The sequence below is a fragment of the Hibiscus syriacus genome, unplaced genomic scaffold, assembly GCF_006381635.1.
Source record: "Hibiscus syriacus cultivar Baekdansim isolate YM2019G1 unplaced genomic scaffold, ASM638163v2 tig00110194_pilon, whole genome shotgun sequence".
In the NCBI taxonomy this organism is placed as follows: domain Eukaryota; kingdom Viridiplantae; phylum Streptophyta; class Magnoliopsida; order Malvales; family Malvaceae; genus Hibiscus; species Hibiscus syriacus.
In genome coordinates, this window is record NW_024062620.1 from 844,280 (window position 1) to 870,225 (window position 25,946).

Consider the following 25,946-nt stretch of genomic DNA (forward strand, 5'->3'; position numbering starts at 1 on the left):
TATTGACGATAAATAGAAAAAGGGGTTTAAAGTTGGCAACTTTTACCAGTTTGGTCAAAATTTGTTATCCCTCTTTCTTTGGTTATTTTATCCATATACAATTGAGTCCTGCTATTTTGGTATTTATGAACAACTCGTTCTTTTACTTCTAATTTGAACCCAAAAAAAATCTGATTTAAAATTTGGGACTGCCAAAAATCTAAAATCGGTGGATTTCGGTTCAAAATGTTCTTTTTTATAGGGTTATTGGATTTAGGGTGGGTTTTAGAAATAAAGGATTTGAGCTTAATTGAATTTAAGGTGAATTCATATTGATCCGTCTTAAGGTAATTGTAATAATGTTTATGTTACTATTTTATTGGACTTATTCCACAAATAATCTTTTCGACGATCATAACCTTTGTAATAATAAGAGTTCTTTTGAGGATCACATATGTTGACTGTATTACTTAAGATTAACCTTTTAATATTTTATATCGTTCATTTTATTACTTACTCTTGGCATGATCTATGACAAGCTCACGTGATTTGATAGAATTAAATATATGATCAGACAATCATTTTCATTCAATCAGTCAATCTACTAGTAACCGTCATGACTCTAAACTTCACACAAACACTAAAGATTACTATAACATCCCTAAAATTTCTCTGTCAAATTAAGAAAATGCCCCATTTCTGGCTTCTCCTTCTTCTAGAAACATTTTCTTCACATAAATAAAATAAGATGATGTTGATTTTATGAAGATTCACTATTAACCATCAATTATAATTTTTCGTCTAAATACAAAGAATAAATTATCAATAACCGCGACAACCTAAATGTTACGAAAATAATTAAAGTTATTAAAATAAATTCAACCTAAATTCGTATATCTAATTTTTATATTATAAAATACAATAAAATCAACTTGCATCAACGGAAACATACATTTTACAAAATCAACATAAACTAATTCATCACAATAATTTATTTAGGCCATTAACTTAACCAATTTTATTAATAGAGGTAAAATCATCATTTTACCTTCAATGTTTTCTAACATCAGATTTTTTTAAGTTCACCAATCTATTTATATATATTTAGATAGTATTAAAAAATCAAAGAGAATTAGGAAATTAATTTTTTATTATCGAATAATTTGTTTATTTATATTCACTCTTAATCTGCACTGAGTAATAATTTTAAATTTGATTATATAAATTTTGAAATGTATAACATTTTTGTAAACAGTTTGGAGTAATTATAATATAATATTTGTTTAAAAAAATTTATACTCATTGATAATGTACGTACACCACGTAGACATTATTAGAGATTGACATCACTTGAAATCCAACCCAATTCGAGTTTAGGATGACCTCATCCGACCTGTCTTTTGAGACAAAATTTGAACTCAACTTGTCCTAAATAAATTATTTATAAAAAATATTAATTTAATTCGATAAAATAAATATCTAATTGAAAATATAATATATATATATATAACTATATTATTTTAATTATATCTAGATATATAAGAAATAATTATGTTATTTTTTAAGTCAGATCAAATTTAACATTTTTCACTATAAATTCGATTTGACCATAATTGAACTCATCATCTAAAAAATTCGGACTAAACCCAATTTTTTTAATAAAACCTGACCCAGATCGATCCAAACCCGTCATATTTGCATATTATGTCTACCCCTAAACAGACAAACCCAAAACTTAAAAAAAAAAAAAAATCGCACATCATATAACACCGTAGTGAAACCCTAAAAAGGGTGGAGCCCACAGTAACCTCGCCCAATCTAAAACACAAACGACTCTTCCGTCTGTCTTCCGTCCACTGGTCTCAAAGAGAAAGAAATCTATGGACGAAACCTTAGCAGATCACAAGCTCTGCGGATACCTTTGTACGGTTCTCACGCTCCCCCCTCAATCCATTGCCACCACCGTTCCCTTCTCCGCTCCCTGTCACCTCACCTCCGACGACAACAACGCCGTTTGCTTCCGATGCCAGAACGGTCTACTTCTCTTCGCAATTCGAAACGCTGCTGTTTCGGATCGCGACAATGCGGAGAATTCCAGGAAGAAAGGGAGGAAGAAGATTGGGATGGTTCATGGGAGCATCAGTGTGGTGAATCAGATTCATGCTTTGGTATCTCACAAGTGCCTCAAGATCCAGGCACGGCTTCTTAGAGTTGAGGACGGAGGGAAGGAGGCCAGGGCGGTGGTTCTCGTGGATGTTTATTTGCCAGTTGAGTTGTGGGCCGGTTGGCAGTTTCCCCGTTCTGGTTCCGTTGCCGGTTCGTTGTTTAGGCATTTGAGGTAAAGATTTTTCAATTTTTATATACCAATTCGATAATTACTAGTAATGTTTTATTGTATATGCTGTTAAGCTTAGTTTCATAGAAATTTTAAAAAGTATTTTTTTAATCGCTGAACATTAATTTCCTTGCATGATTCATTGTGATTAAATAGTGAGGTACATTTATGCTTGTTTGACCACTTTAATCACGCGGAGTAATTCGATTTTGACTTTTAAGCACAATTTAACGATGTTTAATAACCAAAGTAGTGAAGAGCAACAGCCTAGGCTAGAAGAACAACCATATATTATTGTGGGAAGTTTTGAAACTATAGGGACAATACTTTTGTAATGTGCTTAGGGCAACATTAGGATGTTGCATGTAATGTGATGTGGTAAAGGTGGTGTATACAGTTTTTGAAGTAAAATTTCATTGAGCAAGTATGAGGAGGGTTTGGAAAACAACGGGGACGCTGATACATGCTGGCGCAGGGTTTAAATAAAACCATTTTTCATCATTCATTGGTCCTAAAGATGATATTATCTTAGCTTCTATTGATTTTATTTATTTAGGAATTGGGATTATTTTGTTGCCCTTACATTCTTGATTGTTAGTTTCATTTGTGCACCTTTGAATTAAAAATGCCACGTTCTTCATCTGTTCTATTGGTTAGCTGCAACATTCATCTTAGATCAATCTGCGGCTGAAGAGTAGTGGATATAAACTGGCTGATATATAGTATGGTAGTTTACATTGTTTTAAATTTATTACTTCTAAAAATTCTTGAATGGAAAACCTTTTTGCATTCTACTTTGTAGAACACAGCGAACCGGGTTGTTTCCTATTGGTTATAACAATTATTCTCTTATTTATGCAGCTTCCTCACAAACTAGCTGTATTTTAATGTACAAAAATACTAATTTTTAGTTTGAGATCAGTTAAATAGATATTTCTCCTTTTAATTGCATTGTTTTGTCAAAATTTTACCTCTAAGTATAGTTTGTTTTTTTCAGCTGTGATTGGAAGGAGAGAAATTTGATGCTCACAAATGGTACAGAGATCAGTCAAGATGCTCATGGAAACGCAAGGAGCATCTGGAATGTTTTTGATTGTCATGTTTTAGGATGCAAGTTGCATTGTAATGATATTGACCCCTTGAAGAAAAGGCTATTTGAGCTTTATGACATTTTCAAGAGCTTGCCTAGTGTAACAAATAAGGGAATGACTCATTCTTCTAGAATACAACCAGCTGATGATGGTCAAAATTCTGGCCTTTGGGACATAACTGATGATATTCTGATGAATATTCTAGCTGCACTTGGACCGAGGGATCTTACCAGGGTAGCAGCGACTTGTCGACACCTAAGATCTTTGACTGCATTGATAATGCCATGCATGAAACTTAAACTTTTCCCTCATCAGCAGTCAGCTGTTGAATGGATGTTAAAACGTGAGCGAAATGCTGAGGTTTTGCTTCATCCTTTGTACATGGAATTTTCAACAGAAGATGGGTTTTCTTTCTATGTTAATAGTGTTACTGGCAGTATAGTTACTGGCACAGCTCCCACTATTAGAGATTTTCATGGAGGGATGTTCTGTGATGAACCTGGACTGGGAAAGACTATAACTGCCCTATCACTAATTCTGAAAACGCAAGGAACTATGGCTGATCCACCGGAGGGTGTTCAGATAATTTGGTGCACGCACAATGGTAATGATAAATGTTGTTATTATGAGCTTAGAGGTGATAAATTTACCAACAATATGTCTTTGGGGAAGAGGGCTACAAGTCCGAATGCTCTTAGGGGGCTATCATCTTTAGGGAAGTCTTGTCTCATGGAGGACATAAATCACCCTTTACCTAAAAGGGCCAAGCTGATGAATCCAGGTGAGAGAAGTGCAGAATTTGATGATTCTTGTTCTAGTAGAAGAACAAAATCACCATCGACTCAAGTCTCTGAGCCAGTAACTTGGGCACTTCGATCCTCAAGGAATTTGGGTCACATCAGGAAAAATCTTCTGTATTCATATGGTGAACTGTCTGGTTCTTGTAATGGAAAAACAGTTGAGAAGAACACACCAAAAAGGAATGGATCAAGACATGTTTGCAGGGAAAAGCAAGTTGATTTATCCTTTGGAGTTTTAGATGGTTGCAAGAGACCTGGAAAGGGCACTGCTGATAGTACTATGCGTACTGAAACTTGGGTTCAGTGTGATGCCTGTCACAAGTGGAGGAAACTTGTAGGCTCAAGTTTAACTGATGCTAAGGTAGCATGGTTTTGTAGTATGAACACTGACCTTGCACATCAGAACTGTACTGATCCTGAAGAAGCATGGGATACACATGGGTCTATAACATACCTACCAGGATTTTTCACCAAAGGAACAGCTGGAGGAAAGGAGGAGAATGTATCTTTTTTCATCAGTGTTCTTAAGGAGCACTATGCTCTGATAAATTCTAAAACAAAGAAAGCCATACTTTGGTTATCTAAACTTTCTCCTGACAGGCTCTCTGAAATGGAGACAGTTGGTCTGTCAAGTCCAATATTGGGAAGTGGTGTTGCTGGAGATGCACTTGGGTTCCATAAGATGTTTCAAGCATTTGGTCTTATAAAGAGGGTAGAAAAGGGAATTAGCAGGTGGTATTATCCAAAGACTCTTGAGAACTTGGCATTTGATGTGGCTGCTCTCAGACTTGCTCTTTGTGAGCCATTAGACTCTGTCAGGTTATATTTGTCAAGAGCAACATTAGTTGTTGTTCCAGCAAATCTAGTTGATCATTGGAAAACACAAATCCAAAAACATGTAAGGCCAGGTCAGTTGCAGCTTTATGTCTGGACTGATCATAGAAAGCCTCCTGTTCACAATCTGGCTTGGGACTACGACATTGTTATCACTACATTTAACCGTTTAAGTGCAGAGTGGGGTCCCCGTAAGAGAAGTGCACTGATGCAAGTGCATTGGCTTAGGGTCATCTTAGATGAAGGGCACACCCTTGGCTCAAGTCTTAATTTAACCAACAAATTGCAAATGGCTATTTCATTGACTTCTTGTAGTCGTTGGTTACTGACAGGAACACCCACTCGTAACACACCCAATAGTCAACTGTCTTATCTCCAACCATTACTCAAGTTCCTTCACGAAGAAGCTTATGGTCAGAACCAAAAGTCATGGGAAGCTGGCATTCTTAGACCATTTGAAGCCAAAATGGAAGAGGGCCGGTCACGTTTATTGCAGCTGCTCCACAGATGCATGATTAGTGCAAGAAAGATAGATTTGCAAAATATTCCTCCATGCATTAAGAAAGTGACATTTGTCAATTTCACTGATGAACACGCAAAAAGTTATAATGAATTGGTGGTTACAGTGCGGCGAAATATTCTAATGGCTGACTGGAATGACCCTTCTCATGTTGAAAGTTTATTAAATCCAAAGCAGTGGAAGTTTCGGAGCACAACAATTAGAAATGTCAGGCTATCTTGTTGTGTGGCTGGGCATATAAAAGTAACAGAAGCTGGTGAAGATATTCAAGAAACAATGGACATTTTAGTTGAAAATGGTCTGGATCCTCTTTCAGAAGAATATGCTTTAATTAAATATAACCTCCTTTATGGTGGTAATTGTCAGAGGTAATAATTCGCTTTTGAGTTTCTTTGTCGCTTTGTTTAAACCATTTCCTACCATATGATCAGATTATGGTTTATTTCTTGTTTGTCTTCTGATATAGATGCAATGAATGGTGCCGTCTACCAATTGTTACCCCATGTAGGCATCTTTTGTGCCTTGATTGTGTTGGTTTGGATAGTGAAATGTGTACGTTACCCGGCTGTTGTCACCTATATGAGATGCAGACTCCTGAAACATTAGCACGCCCGGAAAATCCAAATCCCAAGTGGCCTGTCCCAAAAGATCTTATTGAATTACAACCTTCATATAAACAGGTAGGTTAATTCTTGATTTCATCATTTTATTTAGTAGTTTTTAATTTTATGCTATATAAATCCTGACAAATAGACATTCTTTTTTCTGGTTATTAGGATGATTGGAATCCTGATTGGCAATCAACCTCTAGTAGTAAAGTTGCTTATCTTGTGGAGAGGTTGAAAGCATTGCAGGAGGTTAATAAAGAGGTCAATTCCTCTGTTGGTGAAGATGTTGAGGGCAAGAACATTGATAAGTTACTTTGGCCTTCACAGAGGAGTGCTATGGATGTGCCTTTGCTGCTGAATTGCTCTAGACCGGGCAATGTGTCGTACAAGATGCTTCCAGAGAAAGTTCTAATATTTTCTCAATTTCTTGAGCATATACATGTTATTGAGCAACAGGTATATCTAGTTTGACTTTACTTACGCAAAAGTGCACTTTTTTTTATTTTTCCTTTACAAATGGTAGGTCGATGACCTTTTCCTTTTGGCAGCTGACTTGTGCTGATATCAAGTTTGTTGGAATGTATAGTCCAATGCATTCTAGCAACAAGGTACTTCTTTTCTCTAGCCGTTTCTGTGACTTCTATTTTCCCCCTATTCGTGCAATCCTTGAGTTTATTAATTTCCATTTTTGCAGATGAAGTCACTGACCACATTCCAATATGATGATAGTTGCATGGTTCTCTTGATGGATGGGAGTGCTGCATTGGGTCTTGATTTGAGTTTTGTTACTCATGTATTTTTAATGGAGCCTATTTGGGACAGAAGGTAATTTACAAGTAACTCGTATCCTGAAATTTGTTTTTGGTTAGAATTCTGAAAAATAAGATATTTTATCTCATCAGTTCCCTGCAAAAGATTGTATGGACTTTGCTGCTAACGCTGTTTTGTTTCCAAGTGAGAGATAAAAACATTGGTGTTCCAATTCTCAGATCTAACATCAAAGCTTAGGCAATAGTTTTTTCTCCTGCAGCATTTTAGTATATATTTTTTAAGTAATAACGGGCAGCAGCGATAACCCTTCTTGGGATGATCATTTCCACTAACCACTAGGGAACCAGTGGCGGGACAGGCTTGCACAGAGACTGTAGAAAGGAAGTTGTCTGCTGCTAAGGCCGCAAGTGCGTGCTTGGTGAAGGGGTTAAGCCACAGCCTTACCCCCTCGCTGAGGTTATAAGTTATATCAATGGAGAGGCTGGTTGTATCCCACCAGTCACTGTTATATGGATCAAACCTTGACCATCTTGCTAACAAAACACCTTAAATATATGCTATATTCCGTGTGCCACACTAGCCATAATCTGTCTCCAATCTCACCGAGGATTACAGTACTTCAGAAACCAATATCTAAAGATTAACGTGTATTGCTCTTGTGGTCCACTGCTGTGACTTGAGCCCTGAGCTTTTCGTTACCATTAAGCCACAGGACTTTTATATCCATTCTTTTGTTAAAAATAGCACACTTTATTATCAAATGATGCCAATGTTTACCGGTTGAAATCTTATCAGCATGGAGGAACAAGTCATTAGCCGTGCCCATCGGATGGGTGCTACTCGTCCAATTCACGTGGAGACTTTAGCCATGCGTGGTACAATTGAACAACAAATGATGGAATTCTTACAGGTATGCCTCTTGGCCAAGCTTCTGTTTTCAAGACAATGACTTGATAGTTTGTCATACTATTACTGTAGATATTTACTCCATCCCCAGCTAAGTTGACTTTTCTTTGTTTCGTTGTGTGGGTGCATGACAGAGTCCATGGCTCTTCTACCAGTTGGAAACTCATTTGATTGATTTCACTGGTGGTATTTTTTTCTAAAATTTTTATTGGAAGGATCATCTATATCCGAATTACCGGATGTCTTTAGCCTTTTGCGGGGATCATTGACTTTATGCATGTACATTCTTCTTATCCAATTTCGTTCCTGAATTCAATTCAATATTTCATAACATCTTCTTTTCAGGATGCTGATGCATGTAGGGAAATTTTGAAAGAAGAGTCCCAGAGACTTGGTCATGAGGGTTCACGCCCTTGTCGAACACTACATGATTTTGCTGAGAGTAATTATTTGGCTCGACTTAGCTTTGTGCATAGAAATTCAGTATCCTGAGGTTTGTACATTGCCTGCTATTACCTGAAAGAACTGTTTTTTTGCTAATACACCAGCATTTTTTTCCTTGTATGCGTGTCAGTTCCAATCAAAAGAAACTAATCAGTTCTGTAAATCTTAATTTCTCATATTTGCGTAGAAAAACCACGATGTCTCGACATATGAAGTATGAACATTACTAAATGTTAGTGGAGAAGAAAAATGTTTGAAGGGTAGGAGGATGCATGATTTTGAGCACCATCTTCAGTTCAACGCCTTGATGATGCTTGCTGTGACAGCTGTGCAAATATGGTAAACATGGTAAAGTTAACCTATCTGAATTGTTGTGGAAATATAACTGCCTGGATATGGTGTTGCAAATAGAAATAGGATAATGTGTTTAACATTGTATTATCTGCTGTAGGTTGTATGGTCATTTTTTGGTGTATAATGGTGCCTTTAATGCTATATTTATCATCTGTATGGATGAACAATATTTGCATTGCACATTGCCAACTACATGTATTGCTGGCGTTAAAGTCAGATGTATGTGTTTTTATATTTTTTTACTTCTTTTATCAATATTTTTTGTGAAATTTTTATCTTTTAAAATTTTTAAATATAATTTTATTTGAATTAAATCATTATAACAAATTATACGAAATATAATATAATTTTTTTATAAATAACTAAAAAACACACACACACACAAACAACTTTTAACATAATATGCCAAAATTTATATAAATTCACATAATTGTCTATTTAGAATGATAAAATTATAATATTATGAACATAAAATTTAAAGAGGCGTAATTTTTATTCTGTCCTTTCTTCTTTCCTTTCCTTCTCCAGCCCCAGTACAAGACATTTATAAAATACATAAGATTTAAGAGTGAGTATATTTGAACTCATCAAGTGATTTCAATGATAAAAAAGAATGTTGATTTTCCTATAAAAATTTGAATTCGAACAATTACATCTATAAATATTACCATAAAATCAGATAATCTCATTCGTCAATCATGTTAAAATAAAATCAAAGCAACTTTCACGTCTATCATAGTTGAACTATGCTTGATCCCATATGTTAACATAATTGAATGACAGATCAAATATTGATAGTTTGTAAAAAAATAAACTATTTTTGTAAAAAACCAATTTTAAAAGTCTTAAATTGAAATAAAAAATAGTGTCTATAACAAATAAATATTTTGAAATTATAAACTTCAATTAAAACTGAATATTTTTAAATGACGTTAGACCCACATACATGAGTAATATGCTCATGAAAGACTTAAGATGATGGTCCTTGAATAAACACACAATCATAAAGTTTGGACAAATATGTTCTATAAACCTCTTTGAATTTTCTTTAACTTCATGAACCCGATATTTTCTACTTCGAATTTAATATGTCGTTGTTATTGAGAAAAAATATAAATTTATTATCACAAATTAACTTAAATGGTCCTTCTATTTTATCCACAACTAACAGTAAATATGAGAAATTCTTTATACGTGAACATGTAGTGTTTTTTCTTTCTTATTCTTATTTTATATATGAAATTTAATATGTTAAAAGTTCTTGTAATATAAATTCACCATATTTGTATATTTATATTGTAATTATGTCTAAAATGACAGGATTTTAACCTTATATTTGTGAAAGAATATTAAAAACGTGAAATAACTTAATTATATTGTTGTAGTAAGCTCTCCCTAGAATCCTTGATGTTGCTACAGTAAATTGATTATATATATATTTATAAAGATATAATAATAAAATTTTATTTTAATATTTAATTATATAATCACTTTGATGTTTATTTCTTTTAATATTGTAATTCTTAATATTTTATTTTAAAATAAAGTAATCTTTATTTGAATAAAAACCTCTAGTTAACTAATGATCAACATTTTTCATTTATATAGTAAAATTATGTGTCCAAAATGATAACTTAACAAATATCACATGTACTATGAGTGATGACGTAATATATGACATATATCTAAAATGATGATATAATTTATATAACATAAACATAACCAATAATACGATATGTATCCAATATTTAAAATGATATTATGATATATCTTGTCATATTTTAAATACATTAAAGGTACTTAACCAACGATTTGGATTTTTATATAAATAGAGAACATTTTGCTTTAAAATAAAATATTTAAAAAGAAAGAAAGAAAAACGGAGTCTATTTCATCGAACATTTCTTTGAAAAACATGATGTTTCCGTATTAAAAAAGACCTAAATTGAGTTCTCTTTTAAAACTCTCTAAGCTATAGCCTATTGCCGTTGCCTTGCTCCTCAGCTGCGCCACTGTAATTTTACTTATTGGCTTATCTCTTGGTTTTTAACTGTACTAAACAGAGAGACTATGGCGGAAGAGGAAGGGCAGCCATTGGCCTACGTATCAGAGATAGTATTGAAGAAAAGGAAAATAAGATATGAGCTAGCGATTACGAGGACACAGTTGGAACTGGGAAAATATGGAGCCAAGAAAAGCAACAACCAATCCCATGTTTCTGACATCAAAAGACCCGAGCAGTTCATAAAAGAGTTCAGAGACAAGGTAATTTGCTACTCTTCAACTACTTAGTTTGCTCATCAAATTTACCTTTTTTTTTAAAATGGATTTTTTACTGTTGATTCAATGCATCTCTGTAGTTCATAATCATACAAAGGAATGATAAGGGTATAAATGTCTGGCTTGAGTGGCTTGCATACTTAGTGGAGGTTTTTTTTATTATTATTGAGCACAAATAATCGAACTTGAAGTCGAGCAGTTGGACATGGTAATTGAACTCATTCATTTTAATAAAGCCTAGTCGTGTGAGTTCAAGCAAGCTTTGACATTGAATTTCATGTCAAGCTCAAGCTTAAGCATTTCACGGTTTGAGCTTGGGCCAGCTCGATTGGGTTGAGTCCTTTGGTATAACTAATGCTTCCTTGAGCAACTCTGTAATCTAATGCCTCCTTGAGAAACTCAGTAACCTTAGTAGACTCAAATAGGGCCAACCTCTGTGTTTGAACTTTGAACTCAAGTTTCAAGTTCCTTACTGGATTACTTATTGTTGGCCCTATTTCAGTCTTCTGTGGCTTGATTGTTCTGTTTGAGCTTAGGTTTAGTACAGAATATTATAAGCATAACTGAGGTCGAGCTCGATAAATATCAGCTTAGCTCAGCTCAGTTCAACTCAACTCACATCTCTAGTAGTCGTACTACTTCAAAAGGAAATAAAGTTATCTTCAAATGTATTTTTTGGGGGGTTAATTGGACCTGATCAGAATGAAACAGAGGGCAAATAGGCCAAAATCAATGATATCAAAGCCGAAATCAAACTTACTATTCATTATCCGTATACAAGGGTAGGTGGTCTTTTCTACCTCAATCTTATTCAATATATTTCCTTTAATTTTTTTCCAGCTCTTATCTTTTTTCTTTGTTTTGCAGCAAAAATGACATGCATCCAAAAACAAGAAAGATCTTATACAAACTAAGATTGAGGAAAGTTTTCAGTGGTGTCTTTGTGAAGGAAACTGAGGGTGTAATAGACATGTTGCAGAAGGTGGAGCCATATGTCACTTTTGGGTATGAAAGCAACCTTTGTTCTTTGGAATTATATTTCCTTGTCAATGTAAAATACTGGATCTTATGATGTGATAACTCATAAATTATAAGGGGCTACTCCAGTGTGTTGATGATTTATATTCTCTAGTGTAGAGTATGTGTATCATCGTTTTACGATTTAGGGTTTAAGGTTAGGCTTCCACACTTGGCAATCAACATACACCTTATTTCCATGAAGAGAATTCTGGAGCTTGCCATGCCAAGTTGTTCTTAGTCATCAACTATCTAGAATCCGAAGTGATTTGCTATTGGGATTTCATCGTGATGGTATCTGCCACTGCTTTCTGTGAATCTTTTATCAAGCAAATACTGGATATATTATTGAATCTTTTCTTATCTATCCGTGACATTTTGATGCAAGCCTTCATAACATGTTTTGAGATTGAACTGTCCATTAATTCATGGTGGAATTGAAGCTTTTATCTCGGATAGTTTAAAAGTAGGAGCATTGGCAGATCCTAGTGGTGCGCACCGACTAAAAAAGTGCTTCATGATATTTCTTCATATAGGATGCCTGTTGAGGAATTTGCTACCTCTCATAAATTTAGCAACCATCTATCCTTTGGAAGATGCATAAACAGAGAGAACTCTTCATGTAATTATACCAGCACATGCTCTAGTCTGCGTAACTTAGACCTACAATCTTATGCTAGCTATATTGATTATGTTATGTTTACATTGGCATGCAGTTATACAGTAGTTTATGCAGTTAGAATGCATAGTTCTTTATATCTGTTTCTTCAAGTTTTGTAACCACTAAGTTAGTTCACAACAATAAAATTGTTTTATGCAGATACCCTAATCTTAGGAGTGTGAAGGAGCTTGTTTACAAGAAAGGTTATGCAAAGATTTACAAGAAAGCAGTTCCTCTGACTGATAATAACATCATTGAGCAGGTATTGTAACCGAGTCTACCGTGGAAGTTCCCATTGTAACTTTGTCCCAAGGTTTGTAATGTTCTCAACTAAAATTCCTCTGTTTTTCAGACATTGGGAAAGTATGGCATCATATGCATAGAAGATATCATACACAAAATCGCAAATGTCGGTCCACATTTCAAGGAGGTTGTTCATTTTATGGGACCCTTTATGCTTAGCAAGCCAGAAGATGGATTAATCCATGGGAAGAAACAGTCATATAAAGAAGGGGGAGATGCTGGAAATCGCGAAAACGAAATCAATGATCTAATCAACAAAATGAATTAAGCTCCAATGTTATAGTTCCTTGTAGCTTTCTATAAACCTGCATGGGATGTAATCCAGTTAAGTAACAAATATGGGTATGCTTTATCAATACTAATTTATCATTTCTAATTTGTTGAGAAAGTTCCCTATGAATATTGCTTGAATTTTTCTTGCTTTCCCCTTGCATTTTACAGAGCATACAAATAGTGGTTGGTTATTGAGAAACTGAATGAAAAAGAGAGCAATTACAGATGAGAATTTCAAGTGTAGATTCAAACCTCGAGAAAAGTCTGATACAAACACATAGGCAGTGGAGCAAATCTGTTAATCAACCAACAAAATTGAGTTTATAGTTCCCGTTCTGGTAATTTACATTTGGAAGCTTAGATTCCATATAACTCTAAAACATAACAAAGTAGCTTTCTCTCCGATATGAAATCAAAATTCTATACAATGATTTTGCATGATGCAAAGAGTTGAGTACAATTGGTTCATAAGTTATCTCCCTTTGTATCCAGAAACCAAAAGGTAAAATGAAGGAGAGAAAACCCAGAAAATTTTCCCGATAAAATAACTGATTTACAGATCAGACAACTTCCAGTTCACTGTATCTCGCTCTTGTTCTATCTGGGGAATGAATTTCTTCCATACCCTTTCTTTTGTTAATGTTTGATTTTGTTTCTTTAGATGTAATTCCTTTCATGAGATGAGGCTTCAGCTTGCTTACATCTGATAATTGAACTGGCTTCAAAAAGAACTCTTCAGCTCCATCTTCCAAGCATCTGATTGTGATAAAATTCATGTCAGTTTCTTAACTATTACTAATCAAACATTGAAAAAAAAATGTTATACGAACGACAAACCTGTTGATTCTTGATGGGATATTCTCAGAAGACATGATAACAACAGGTATGTCTTTAAATGATGAAGATTGTTTGATTTTTCTCAGGAGATCATAGCCTGTCATTCCAGGCATGCAATAATCAGTGATGATCAAATTCACTCTCACCTGTTGATCATCTGATGCAACACTCGAATTCCTTTCTTCATCTTCTTCATTGTCATTCAACCCAAGAAACTCCAAAGCCTTATTTCCAGAGTCAACTGCAGTAACTGTAAAACACAAACATCAAATTCAAACCATGTTGTGTGTCTCAATGGAGCAATTAAAGAAATGTTTTTACCACAAAAAAATAAAAGGATTACCTTGATAAGAAGAAGTCTTGAGAAGCCTTTCAATAAGTTTTCTATCAATGAGACTATCATCAACGGCAAGGACATGGAACTGAGTCTGAGTAGCCATTCCCATGATTGTTAAACAAAGCAAAAAAAAAGCCCAGAAAAGAAGAAGAAGAAGGGGAAGTGAATAAGGAAGAAGGAGAAAAGAGGGTTAAAAAGGATAGCCATTGGGACAGTTTGGAAAGCAAGATCCGGCAGATATCATCAAGAATCTACCGTATCTTCAAGGTTGATTTTTGAATTGGACTAGAAGCAAAGATGATGGTGGGTTTTCCATTTTTAATAATTTTTTTCCCTTACTAATAATGACTCGTTGGATTAGTGCTTCCACATTTAAGCATTTCAATTTCATGGAAGGCTACTGTTTCAGACTTTTCCATGCACGTTTTATTTTTTATATGTCATGCCTCTCCCCTAACTCAAATCACAGAAATAGGATGAATGTTATGTTATTAGTAATTTTGATCGTGTGTATCTTTATATATATATATATATATATATATATATAAAGATTGAGACTAAAACATAAGAAAAATATTTTTACATTGTAATTATTTTTTTAAATTTTAATCCTAAAAATATATTTAAAAAATATAACAAAATCATGGCGGTTGTAGACAATTTTTTTTTTTATACAATTTTATCAAAATCGTTTAAATGTAAACAACTTTAATACTCACGGTAACTTTCATTCTATATATCGAAGACTCTAATTAATTCTCTATTATTTTTTAGCAAAACATTATGCGAGTCCCTCCTATTTAAAAAAATAATAATGTGGCCCGTCTACTTTTTTACACTTAAGGTGCTCCTCAAATTTAGAAAACAAACGTAATGTAATCTTTTAACTAACAGTTTTCTTCGTCGATTTTTATAACTTTGACGTACCCTTTGCCTATTTTTTTCTTTCTTCATTTTTCCAACATTAATATTCCCTCGTTTAGCCCCGCCATTAAATTTTTTTATTAATTATACCAAATTTTTTATGTTTAAGAATATATTCATGGTTTGAATCGTATCCAAACATATATTTTTTCTCACCTAAGTACTCTTTTGAGTAGGCTCAAAAGTCCGTATCATAGTTTAAAATAATATTAACTTTTATAATGTTTTAAAATAATTTGAATGCGAAAATATCTAACTGTATTATTTTTATGCTATTATATTTTTCGTATCATATTTTATTTATTTTCTTATATAGTTTCATGTAATGTTGATTATATTATGTACGTTCAAACACTCCTATAATTATCGTATTTGAATCCGATATTTCAAAAGATAACAATCATTCATTTAATTATTAAAATTGTTTGAATCGTATTTTATTATTCTTAATTTGCCAATTAATGGTTTTCTTTTTAAGTTGTTCCTACTTTCAACAAACTAAATGTCAACATTACAATATAATATTTCAAATCATTTTTTAAAGATATGAAAACGAACATTTTGACTTTTTCCCCCTTTGAAAAGAGAATTCAAAGATTACAATGAGGACTAGTTGATTATTTATTGTGTAAAGTTCAATTAAAATAGAATTAAACATTTTTCTAATTAATAGCTATATTCTTTTCTTTTGACAATTAATAGTTATATTCTTTTATTTACCAACTTTTTGTTTATCTAGAGAAGATTATATATATATATATATATATAGTTAGAATCTACTTATATAATATAAAACTCTTTAGTTTTACACATATTTAGAACTATTAGATGAGTGAAAATATATGTCCGGGATTGACTCATTGTATTTTTCCCAATGAATATCTTCACGTTTCTTACTGTTAATCTCAATCACCTATTTTCACTCATCCAAATATCCTAAATCTGTGTAAAACTAAAAAAGTTTTACATTTTGTAACGGAATCATATCCCATATATATATATATATGTGTGTGTGTGTGTAGAATTTTGTTGTTTTATATAAATTTATGACTGTTTGATGAGTGAAAATAAATGAATGAGATTAACAATAAAAAATGATAAGATAATCAACTGCACATACATGCACACACGCACTCACGCACGCTCGTACTCACACCCCCCACATCCACACACGCACACCCAAATACACACACGCACATGCGCACATAAACGCACACACACACCCACGCACCCAAATACCCACACAAGCACGTATGAGTGCGCACCCATACCCACGCACACACGCACGCCCCAACACACCTACGCACGGACGCGCGCACACCTACACACCTACTCACACCACACGCCACACATGCACGTACGCATGCGCATAGACGCACACAAGCCCACAAATGCCCACGCCCACACACGCACACGTCCATGCACGCGCGTGTGCGCACAAAAACATATGAGATTATTGAAAAGTAATTTGGATAATGCAATTAAATAAAAGATAAATGTATAAAATTATTTTATATTTTTCAAATGCTATAATTGAAAGCTAAAATTGGTTAATTAAAATGGATTACATTTTTAGTACTAACTTTTTTTAAAATAATCAAAATATAAAGGGTTGTATATTTATATTATATAAAATAAAATAAAATATGGTACAGTACACATATATAAGGCAAATATAAATGTCAAATTTACCTTATTTTAAAATTAAATCGAAATATAATATCTAGATATCATATCATAACATATTTGGTGTATCATAACAAAATATTTAATCTTATTTTATTTTAAAATTTTAATATCAATTTAAGTTATAAATATATACTATTTGTAATCATCTTAGTCTAATAAAAAATATCAATTTAAAAAATTGTTAACCTACCTCGAGTAATAACTCCTAATTGTTACAATTTTGTTTTTTTTTAATTTACTTTTCATATTCCACTCACGTGTTTTGTTAAAAATTTACTTATATCAAGTCAAAACCCAAAAATTCAAAAATATAAAAACGAATTATCTATATTAAATATTGCATTAAGTACTTTACTTTATTTAATTTTATTTTCAATATAAACTAAAAATAAATAAATATTTCATTTCAATCAAACCTAAATTAAAAAAAAATCTAAAATGAATTATGAGAATATAAAAAACATTATTCAATAAACTTAAATAATAAAATTAAAGATAAATTACAGCTTTAGTATCCCGAATTATCACTTTTATTCCCGTTTTGATCACCGAACTATTAATTTTTTCAAAATCATACATAACGTTACGTTTTAGTTTTATTTTGATTATGTACCGTTAAAAAAATAACAGAACTGTTGATGTGACATTATAGTTATACACCGACACCACCACTATATATATTTTTTTTAAAATTTTCCATGTAGTGTCGTGAGTTCGAATTTCATGTCTGGCTTTAGGGGTAGGAGTGTAAACGAGCCGAGTAGAGCTCGAGTATTGTTGAGCTCGACTCGAAAACTCTGAAATGAAGCTCGACTCGAAAACTCGCGAGCTTAAAATTTTTAAGCTCGACTCGAACTCGAAATCCTGAACCGAAGCTCGTGAGCTGCTTGAAAATGCTCGAAATGAAGAAAAAAATCTTAAACTTAACTAGATTGAAGCCTCAAACTAAAACATTAACCTTAAATACATGAAAACTTTACTGTATTTTTTAAAAAAATCAACGTAAATGTTAATATTATTAATAATTTATTTTTAAAAAATAAAATCTTAATATATTATATTTTCGATCTGCTCACGAGCTTTTCGAGTTGAGTATCAAGTAGCTCGTTTCGACTCATTAAGAATTATAGTCGAGCTCGAGTCGAGTTCATTCGATCCGAGTATTTATCGAGCCTTTACCGAATCAATCTCGAGTAACTCGCGATCTGTCTCGTCTCATTTACAACCCTAATTAGGGGAATGTGATCTTTTGAAAAAGAAAAGTAGAAACAATATATTTGTAGGGCCTTTCATGTGTGTCCCCTGCGATTGAAATTGATTTCATATCTATTTATGGGTAGAATGAAAAAATTAGCCCCTAATATTTATTAAAATAGTCATTTTAAATCATATTTTATTATTTAGAGCATTTTGACCATATCATTTAATTTTAGGATAAAAAGGCCCTAACATTTGATATAATAATCACTTTATCCCTTATTATTTTTTTGTGACATTTTAGCCCTCAACGTTTTATTTTAGGTTTAAAAAACTCATATTTTGGAGCCCTAATTGTGTGTTAACTAATGGTTTTCATCTATGGAGGGAGCTTTTTGCCCCAAAATGCTCTAAAAGAATAATAGGGACCAAAATGACTATTTTGATAAACGTTGGGAGCTACTTTTGGTATTATGCCTTTTTTCTATGGTGTGTTTATTTTGAAGGGAACGTATGTGGGTCCTTTTTATTGAAATTTTGTAGGGAAAAAGAGAGGAAACTTCAATTCAAATTATTAGGTTTCCAACGTGTCATGTCTTCAATCTCTATCATTTCTCTTCTCCTCCAAATTCAATATTTTTCTTAAGTTATATTTGGCTTGTTGAAATAAAAAAACTTCTAGGAAAAAGGAACTTCAATTCAATTTGGTAAGAATCCTGTATTTTTATATCTTCTATAATACTTGAATATAAACTTTAATTTAATAAAAAAAATTAAATCAAAATTTAATATTTTATAACTTTATACAATATATTCTATACCTCTACCATATTTATCAAAACATACTAGGATAATTCTGAAAACAAATAGTTAATTCTCATTTGAAGGCTTGAAAAATAAATAATTTAAATGTTAAAAAGAAAAAGAAAATCAAGGTTGGCTGGGGTGGGGTTGGGGCGCTAGAGAGCTGGGGAGTTGCATTGTTGGACTTGAGTAAAATTTTTTAAACGTTATTATTTAGAATTTTGGATAATTCAAAATTGAAATTTTACAATCCGAATCAATGGGTTGAATTGGTTAGATTTGATTTTTTTTTTTTGGCACGCCCCTACTCTTCCTCCTCTCCCTCCTTAAGAAACAGATGATCTGAACATCAATTAATCGCCGTTTAATTATTGATTACGACTTTTTTTTTAAACAAAAAGAGATAAACATCCTACGACTGTTACAATCTCTTTATTCCATCGACAAGAATTAAAAGATGATATATTTGAAAATCAATATGATAAAATGAGTAGATGGATCTACTTATTATTAGAATATTTTTCATTAAAAAAGTATGGGTTAATGAATTTTCATCAAAATCCTAGGAAGATAAAGTGGAATTTTCTATCTAACCGGATTACTTGAATATTTGCATATAATATTTTAGAGATACTTTGGCGGGTAAGAAGCACGTGAAATTTCTACCCCAGATAAGGCCGAAGATCAGTAGTTGGTATCTTGTTATTTGTTCGGTACTGTTTTCAGAAATCAAACATAAAAAAGAAAGGGAAAAGTGCAAACGAGCTGAAGAAGATGGGAGTTATCAAGTCAGCCATGGCGGATGCCCTTTTAACATCTATGTGGATTTTCAGCATGCCCTTTCTCAGGATTTTCACCCTCCAAATATCTGCTTTCCTCGGCGTTCAAACCCTCCCTCTGGCCGCCTTCTTCATCTCCACAATCTTGGTTACCCTCATGATGTTCATCTTCACCTTGATCGGCAACGCTCTGGGCGGCGCCAGCTTCAATCCCACAGCCTGCCTCGCTTTCTACGCCGCCGGTCTCAAGAAAGACCTGTCCCCCTCTCGATGGCAGAGCGTTTTCCGGCGCATGCCGCCGGTGGAGTGATTGGCGTGAAGGCAATCATGGGGTTCCTTCCGAGGGAATTAAAGGAAACCATGAAAGGACCTTATTTGAAAGTGGATTTGCCGACTGGGTTTTTGGCTGAAGGGATGTTGACTTTTGGACTAAGTTTTGCACTTTTGGTGATCATGTTTAGGGGTCCTAAGAACCCTTTGGTGAAGCTCTTGTTAATGGCGGCGACAACTGTGGGATGTGTTGGGACAGGGGCTAAGTACACCGGACCATCCATGAACCCGGACAATGCATTTGGTTGGGCATATGTTAACAACTGGCACAATTCATGGCAACTTTATTATGTTTATTGGTTAGGTCCTTTGACAGGGGCAACTTTGGCTGCTTGGTTTTTCTGGTTTATGCCTTCTCCTTCAGCAACTTCAACCAAGTAGAAAAAAGAAGCTTGATTTTTTTTTTATGTAAACTTGTCTTATCTATTTCCAATAAAACCATTTTCCTGCATATTCATAATATTGGAATTATCTTGTTCCCTACTGAGTTCCTTCTGTTGGAATACTTTAACTGCTGCCCATACCTTTCAAAACTAACCTTTCCTAATGCAATTTGATGTATATTTGGACTAATTTGCGGTGAGTTTTAATTTAAGAAGGTTATCATATTAAATCTAAAAAGTGTATGATTGATAATAATTTCAGTTATAATCGAAAATGTTATATTGTGACGAGTTTTAACTTAAAATGTTATACGTATACTCTAAAAAATTACACAATTGATAATAATTTTAGTTACAATCGAGAATGTCTTGACAGTAGTTTTTTAGGTGGCAATTAGAATAATTATGCAATTTATACGATTTGATTTGGAGAACAAACATATTTTGGGTCTAGACTGTCTTTGGTTTAGATTCGATTCTATTTGCATTGGATCTGGTTAATATCAAATCAATCGAGTCGGATATCGAATCAGATCAATATCAAATTAGTCGAGTTGAGTTGGGTTAATATCAGATCGGTTGAATTTTGGGTCAAGTTAATATTAAATCTTTCATTTTTTTTAGTCGATTCAATATCGAATCTGTTAATTTTCAGTTTGGGACAACTTTTGAATCTTTGGATCAATTTGAGTTGGCTTGGGTATAAACCCGATTATATATATAATTATTAATATATTCTTGTGTAGTTCAAAAATTATTAAAATTTTAAATAAATTTAACTAGGCTCATTAACTGCGAGCATTGAAATATTGAATTCTATTTTCCCTATAGTTTGCGTCTAACTACACTGATCAGCTCATCAAATTTAGCTTAGAAATGCAAATGATTTACACCCATATTGAGCATTATCACGAGACTTGCTGATTAATCTAGTGGACATCTTGGGATTATCAGGAGAATATGAGGTGTGTTTTAGGTGTTAATCGACCATTGCGTCACAACCGGGATTCATCTGGATGTCGTAATTAAGGGCGTAAAAAAGACGAGACAGGTCATAAACTCCAAGAATTTAATTTGGTCAAAGTTCGGTTATCACTTGAATTGAATGGACTTGACTCGAGTTCGAATTATGCTTCAATTTTTGGTTTCGAGTCGAGTTTAAAAATTTTAAGCTTATGAGTTTTCGAGTCGAGTCAAGCTTTAATTTTTATTTCGAGTTAAAATCGGGCATAAAAATTTAAGCTCGTGAGCTTTCAAGTCGAGTCAAACTCAATTTTAAAACTTTTTATTGGAATTGAGTTCAACAATACTTAAGATCAATTAGGCTGGTTTAAAGCTCTAGTAGTAGTCGATGCACAAACCATGAATCAGATTAGCACATACTCACACTTCCAATCAGCATAATGAAAATGTTCCCCTGCAAGCATCATCAAGACAGGCTTATTAGACAAAATTATAACGCTGAGCAATCTAAAAAAATGGAACATAAGGGTTTGCTGCAGTATTCTTATGGAAAAGCCCGCTTAGTTACTCATCAAAACAGTATCTTTGGACTTCAAGTCCTTAACTCGATAGCAAGACTTGCCCAACTTGAGATGTTCAGAATCCTGTTCATCGGAACTACGGACAGGGGATACGGACAGTACTCGAGCCGCTTCGTCTTGTAACTTGTAGGATCCGAAGATAACGATGGTATTACCGTTAATCATAAAGGACCCTTGTGAGAATTCGGTAATGCTCATCCTACTCGCCAGAAAAGGAAGAGGAGGAGGAGGCACTTCCTAGTGGCAACTATCAAATTTCAAGACCTCATAAAGGTCATTTTCATCAATGCCCTAAGGGAAATACATAAATATTACCCGTAAGACAGACTACCAAAGGCCTTGGCTTGCAACTATTTAGACTAGGGCCCTGTTGCCAGTGTCATTCATAATTTCCATGACGATGCTCAGGTCAGGAGTTGATGCATTGCAAAAGTAGACGTCAATAGGATCATCACCCGGTCACCTGCACCGCCGATTATATAGATCTTCGACCCCGATAAGATGCAACCAACAATGGAACTCCGTCCAAATTTCAAGTAGTCAAAATCAATAACATGGTAGACAAGAGATTCCTTGGATCAGCAAAGTAGACATTCATCATCCCGTAGATTTCCTCTCCAAATCACAGAACACCGTCCTTGCCCCCATTCTCCCAAGCATCCGTCCTTGCCCCCATTCTCCCAAGCATCCATGGGTAATTTGTCCACTCCTAAAGGCGACAAATTATGGACCGGGAATCTTCTTTCCACCAGTGCAAGGAAGATTATTAAAAAAAAAGTGAATTAACTCCATTTTTTACAATACCAATAATAATACTAGCTGAGCTTTAACAGTTGTCAGGATGGCCGAGTGGTCTAAGGCGCCAGACTCAAGTTCTGGTCTTCGAAAGAGGGCGTGGGTTCAAATCCCACTTCTGACAAATTTATTTTCTTTTGTCATCTTAATTAATAATTTCAAAGACAAATGACAAATGATTGTTTTACATAATATTGGTTAAGAATAAAGTATAATTTTATTTTGAAAGTAAGAGTCAAGTTATATTTATGAATTGAATGTAAAAAAAAATGCGGAGTTGGGTACAGTCGTACAGCCCCTCCCATAGACACAAAATACATCCATTCTTGCTGGGTTACATGTGTTTTTCAATCTTATGAAGAAACAATATCTTGATTCTGTGTTTAACAGGTTTGTATATATACATGTTTACGTATGAGAATCGTTGTCTCAGGGTGGGTGTATTAAACCCCGTAAAGGAACAAACGCTTTTTTATTATTTTGAAAAAATAATATATTTTTTTTACATTCTAAATCTAATCCTAATTCTACCTAAAAGAAGAAAAAGGGGACTCTAGAGGCAAGAAGGAAGTATTCCTAGTGAGTATAGAATTCATGACCTAAGAGAATATGAGTGAATAAAATGAATAAGTAAACAAAACGAAACGAAATGCATATGAAGATATGCATGACTGAGCGTGCATAGTTCCACAAGTATACAACGAGGGACTAACATATGATTTTATGTTAGAAAATGAACTTATAAACTTTTAAGGGACGAATACATATTATCGGTAGAAAATATAAAGAAAAAATCTAAAATATATGATAATTTAAAAAATTTAGGGGACGACTATCCCACTAACTCTAAATGATCTAAAACATATGATTTTATATCTATTTATATTGTGTAGAACGAAAATATAATCTAAATGAGTGATTGTGATTAAAACTTTTAAATTTGACACTTTTTCCGTTGGTATTAAAGTTTTTAAATTTTAGTATGATCTTGTTTTTATCTTTCTCATAAAATTCTCTTCATTTCTTACTATTAATCTCATTCATCCATTTTTACTCATCAAACGATAAAAAAATACGTAAAACTTAAAAAATATTACACTATATCAACAAATCTTACCTCATATATATAATTTTAAAAACTTATTATGCTATCTTTATGTTAATTATTTTAATTATTGGTGATAAAAATATTAATGATCATTTTATAACTTTTTATAGTTAGATATTGTTGATGTAATTTACCCAAATAATACAAATAAATTTTGATTTTATCCATTTACTCAAAATTAATTTTGATATTTCTATAGTATTTAAAAACCATTTTATTTTTAAATTGTATTCAAATAAACTCTTAATCAAATTCATATTTTAATGTCTCATTTAATTTTTAATTGTGCTCAAACAATTTTTTAATATGAACCTATATTTTATTTAATATAATTACTATTTTTTTAGAAATTTAAATGAATAAAAACCTATTTATATAAAAAATATAATAATTTATGATTTAAAATAGAAATATTCTTAAATTTGTTATAAAATAAGCGGAATGAAAAAATAAGAAGAATAAGCGATGAGGATAAGGAGATAAATCTACATCATTATCTCAATATGAGTTGTGTACAATGCGTTCTCCAGACTTTATATTTATAGACAAAAGTATATCAAAATCTTATTTTATAGATAAAGATCAACATTTACATAAATAAATATTCATAATAAAATTGTTTTAATATTTTAATCTTTCTAGATCTTCAAATTTTACAAATTATTTAACAAATTCTTCATTTTAATATTTTTATCTAAAACTTTAAGCATTCAAAGGAGTAAAGTTTGTGTATTTATGTCATATTTGTGTATTAATGTTCATTTTTAAGATATTTATATCTATATAAATTTAGACATAAATAATTTGTGTAGATATATGTGCATAATTTCGTATCATATTCAAATTGTTCATTTACATACCGTTTTGTATTATTTTATGCAATGCATCTAAAATTACCAAATCTAATGTGACAATTAAAAGATTTTGAAGATAAGAATACAAGGATCAATTGAAAAGGAGAGTCTTATTAATAATTGACCAACTTGGCGTGGCACACATTAATTGGGGATCCAATTAACCAACCATAATCAAATGTGCCCAATACAAGAATATGTCACGACAAATCTATTGCCATATAAAAATGTCTTTATACCCTAACTCTAGTCTTATGCCATACTCTAATAGCAAATGATTCCACTCAAGTTATTGCAAAAGGCAAAGCTCAAAAGGAACACTCAAAAGACGGGGTTAAGAGGGTGGGACATGGCCAAATACAGTGATCAAAGCATATGGGTATTGTTTACGGTAACATTTGGGATTACAATGGATATAGACGGTTTATCTTTTTTTTTTGTTTTAGGTGGAGAATCGTAGATGATGATTTTAAGAAGAATAATGAACGTTAGATGATGGATGTCGTATGGCTCAAGCAGAATCTTCATAATACGCTTTTTCATCTTGTATAGGAATTTTATAGAAAGGCCCTTAGTATTAATGTCAGACTTAGAGGTCGTTTGGTTCACGACATACAACATTACTGGGGGAATGAAATCCTCATTCCCCCGTTTGGTTGGCCGATAATCTTATTCCCGATAATCTTTTATTACCAACAATGATTTTTTTATATTATCGGGAATGTGATTACCCCTTCCCTTAGGTATTATTGGATTACCGACGTTTTGGACTAAAATACCCTTATTTTTTCTCAAAATTATCCTTATTCTATCGTTGAATAATAAAAATTTTGTAAAGGTTAAATTACAAATTTATCCTTAAACTATTTTAGATTTACAAAAAAATCCATAATTATAAGTTTATATGAAGTTCATGGGTTAAAATAAAATTTTACCCTTTCATTAAACCTATTTATCTTTTCAATTTTGTAAAAAAATTATATAAATTTTATGAATTTAAAATTTTAAAAGAAAATATATAAATTAATTATAGTAGAATTCAACTTTTAAAAAAACAAATATATAATAAGGACAATTTAGTAAAATATACATCCAAATAATCTTTTATTCTTTTAACCAAATATGATAATCTTATATTCCTACTAAATCAACCAAATACAAAATACAACATTCACAGTAATAATATTCC

The 25,946-nt window shown here is 32.7% G+C and overlaps 3 protein-coding genes, 1 non-coding gene and 1 pseudogene across 4 annotated transcripts; 4 read left to right on the forward strand and 1 right to left on the reverse strand.

Moving 5' to 3' along the window:
* The first annotated feature begins 1,790 nt into the window (after positions 1–1,790).
* On the forward strand, positions 1,791–8,529 carry LOC120217937 (F-box protein At3g54460-like). Its single transcript, XM_039214963.1, has 9 exons — positions 1,791–2,317; positions 3,312–5,927; positions 6,026–6,239; positions 6,336–6,623; positions 6,716–6,775; positions 6,862–6,992; positions 7,734–7,848; positions 8,190–8,337; positions 8,476–8,529. Exons 1-8 carry the CDS (start codon positions 1,860–1,862, stop codon positions 8,334–8,336), a joined length of 4,029 nt encoding a protein of 1,342 aa, XP_039070894.1. The 5' UTR covers positions 1,791–1,859; the 3' UTR covers position 8,337; positions 8,476–8,529.
* A 2,082-nt stretch (positions 8,530–10,611) lies between these two features.
* On the forward strand, positions 10,612–13,234 carry LOC120217939 (60S ribosomal protein L7-1-like). The gene is made up of 5 exons (XM_039214965.1): positions 10,612–10,908; positions 11,608–11,704; positions 11,790–11,927; positions 12,760–12,862; positions 12,953–13,234. Exons 1-5 carry the CDS (start codon positions 10,713–10,715, stop codon positions 13,169–13,171), a joined length of 753 nt encoding a protein of 250 aa, XP_039070896.1. The 5' UTR covers positions 10,612–10,712; the 3' UTR covers positions 13,172–13,234.
* A 337-nt stretch (positions 13,235–13,571) lies between these two features.
* Positions 13,572–14,681, reverse strand: LOC120217941 (two-component response regulator ORR9-like). Its single transcript, XM_039214966.1, has 3 exons — positions 14,357–14,681; positions 14,014–14,263; positions 13,572–13,932 (listed from the first exon to the last, which is right to left on the reverse strand). The coding sequence occupies exons 1-3, from the start codon at positions 14,457–14,459 to the stop codon at positions 13,737–13,739; spliced, it is 549 nt and encodes a 182-aa protein (XP_039070897.1). The 5' UTR covers positions 14,460–14,681; the 3' UTR covers positions 13,572–13,736.
* A 5,025-nt stretch (positions 14,682–19,706) lies between these two features.
* Positions 19,707–20,530, forward strand: LOC120217940 (annotated as a pseudogene).
* Positions 20,531–22,835: 2,305 nt separating this feature from the next.
* TRNAL-CAA lies at positions 22,836–22,919 on the forward strand. The gene has a single exon. It is a non-coding gene; the product is annotated as a tRNA-Leu (tRNA).
* Positions 22,920–25,946: the final 3,027 nt, after the last annotated feature.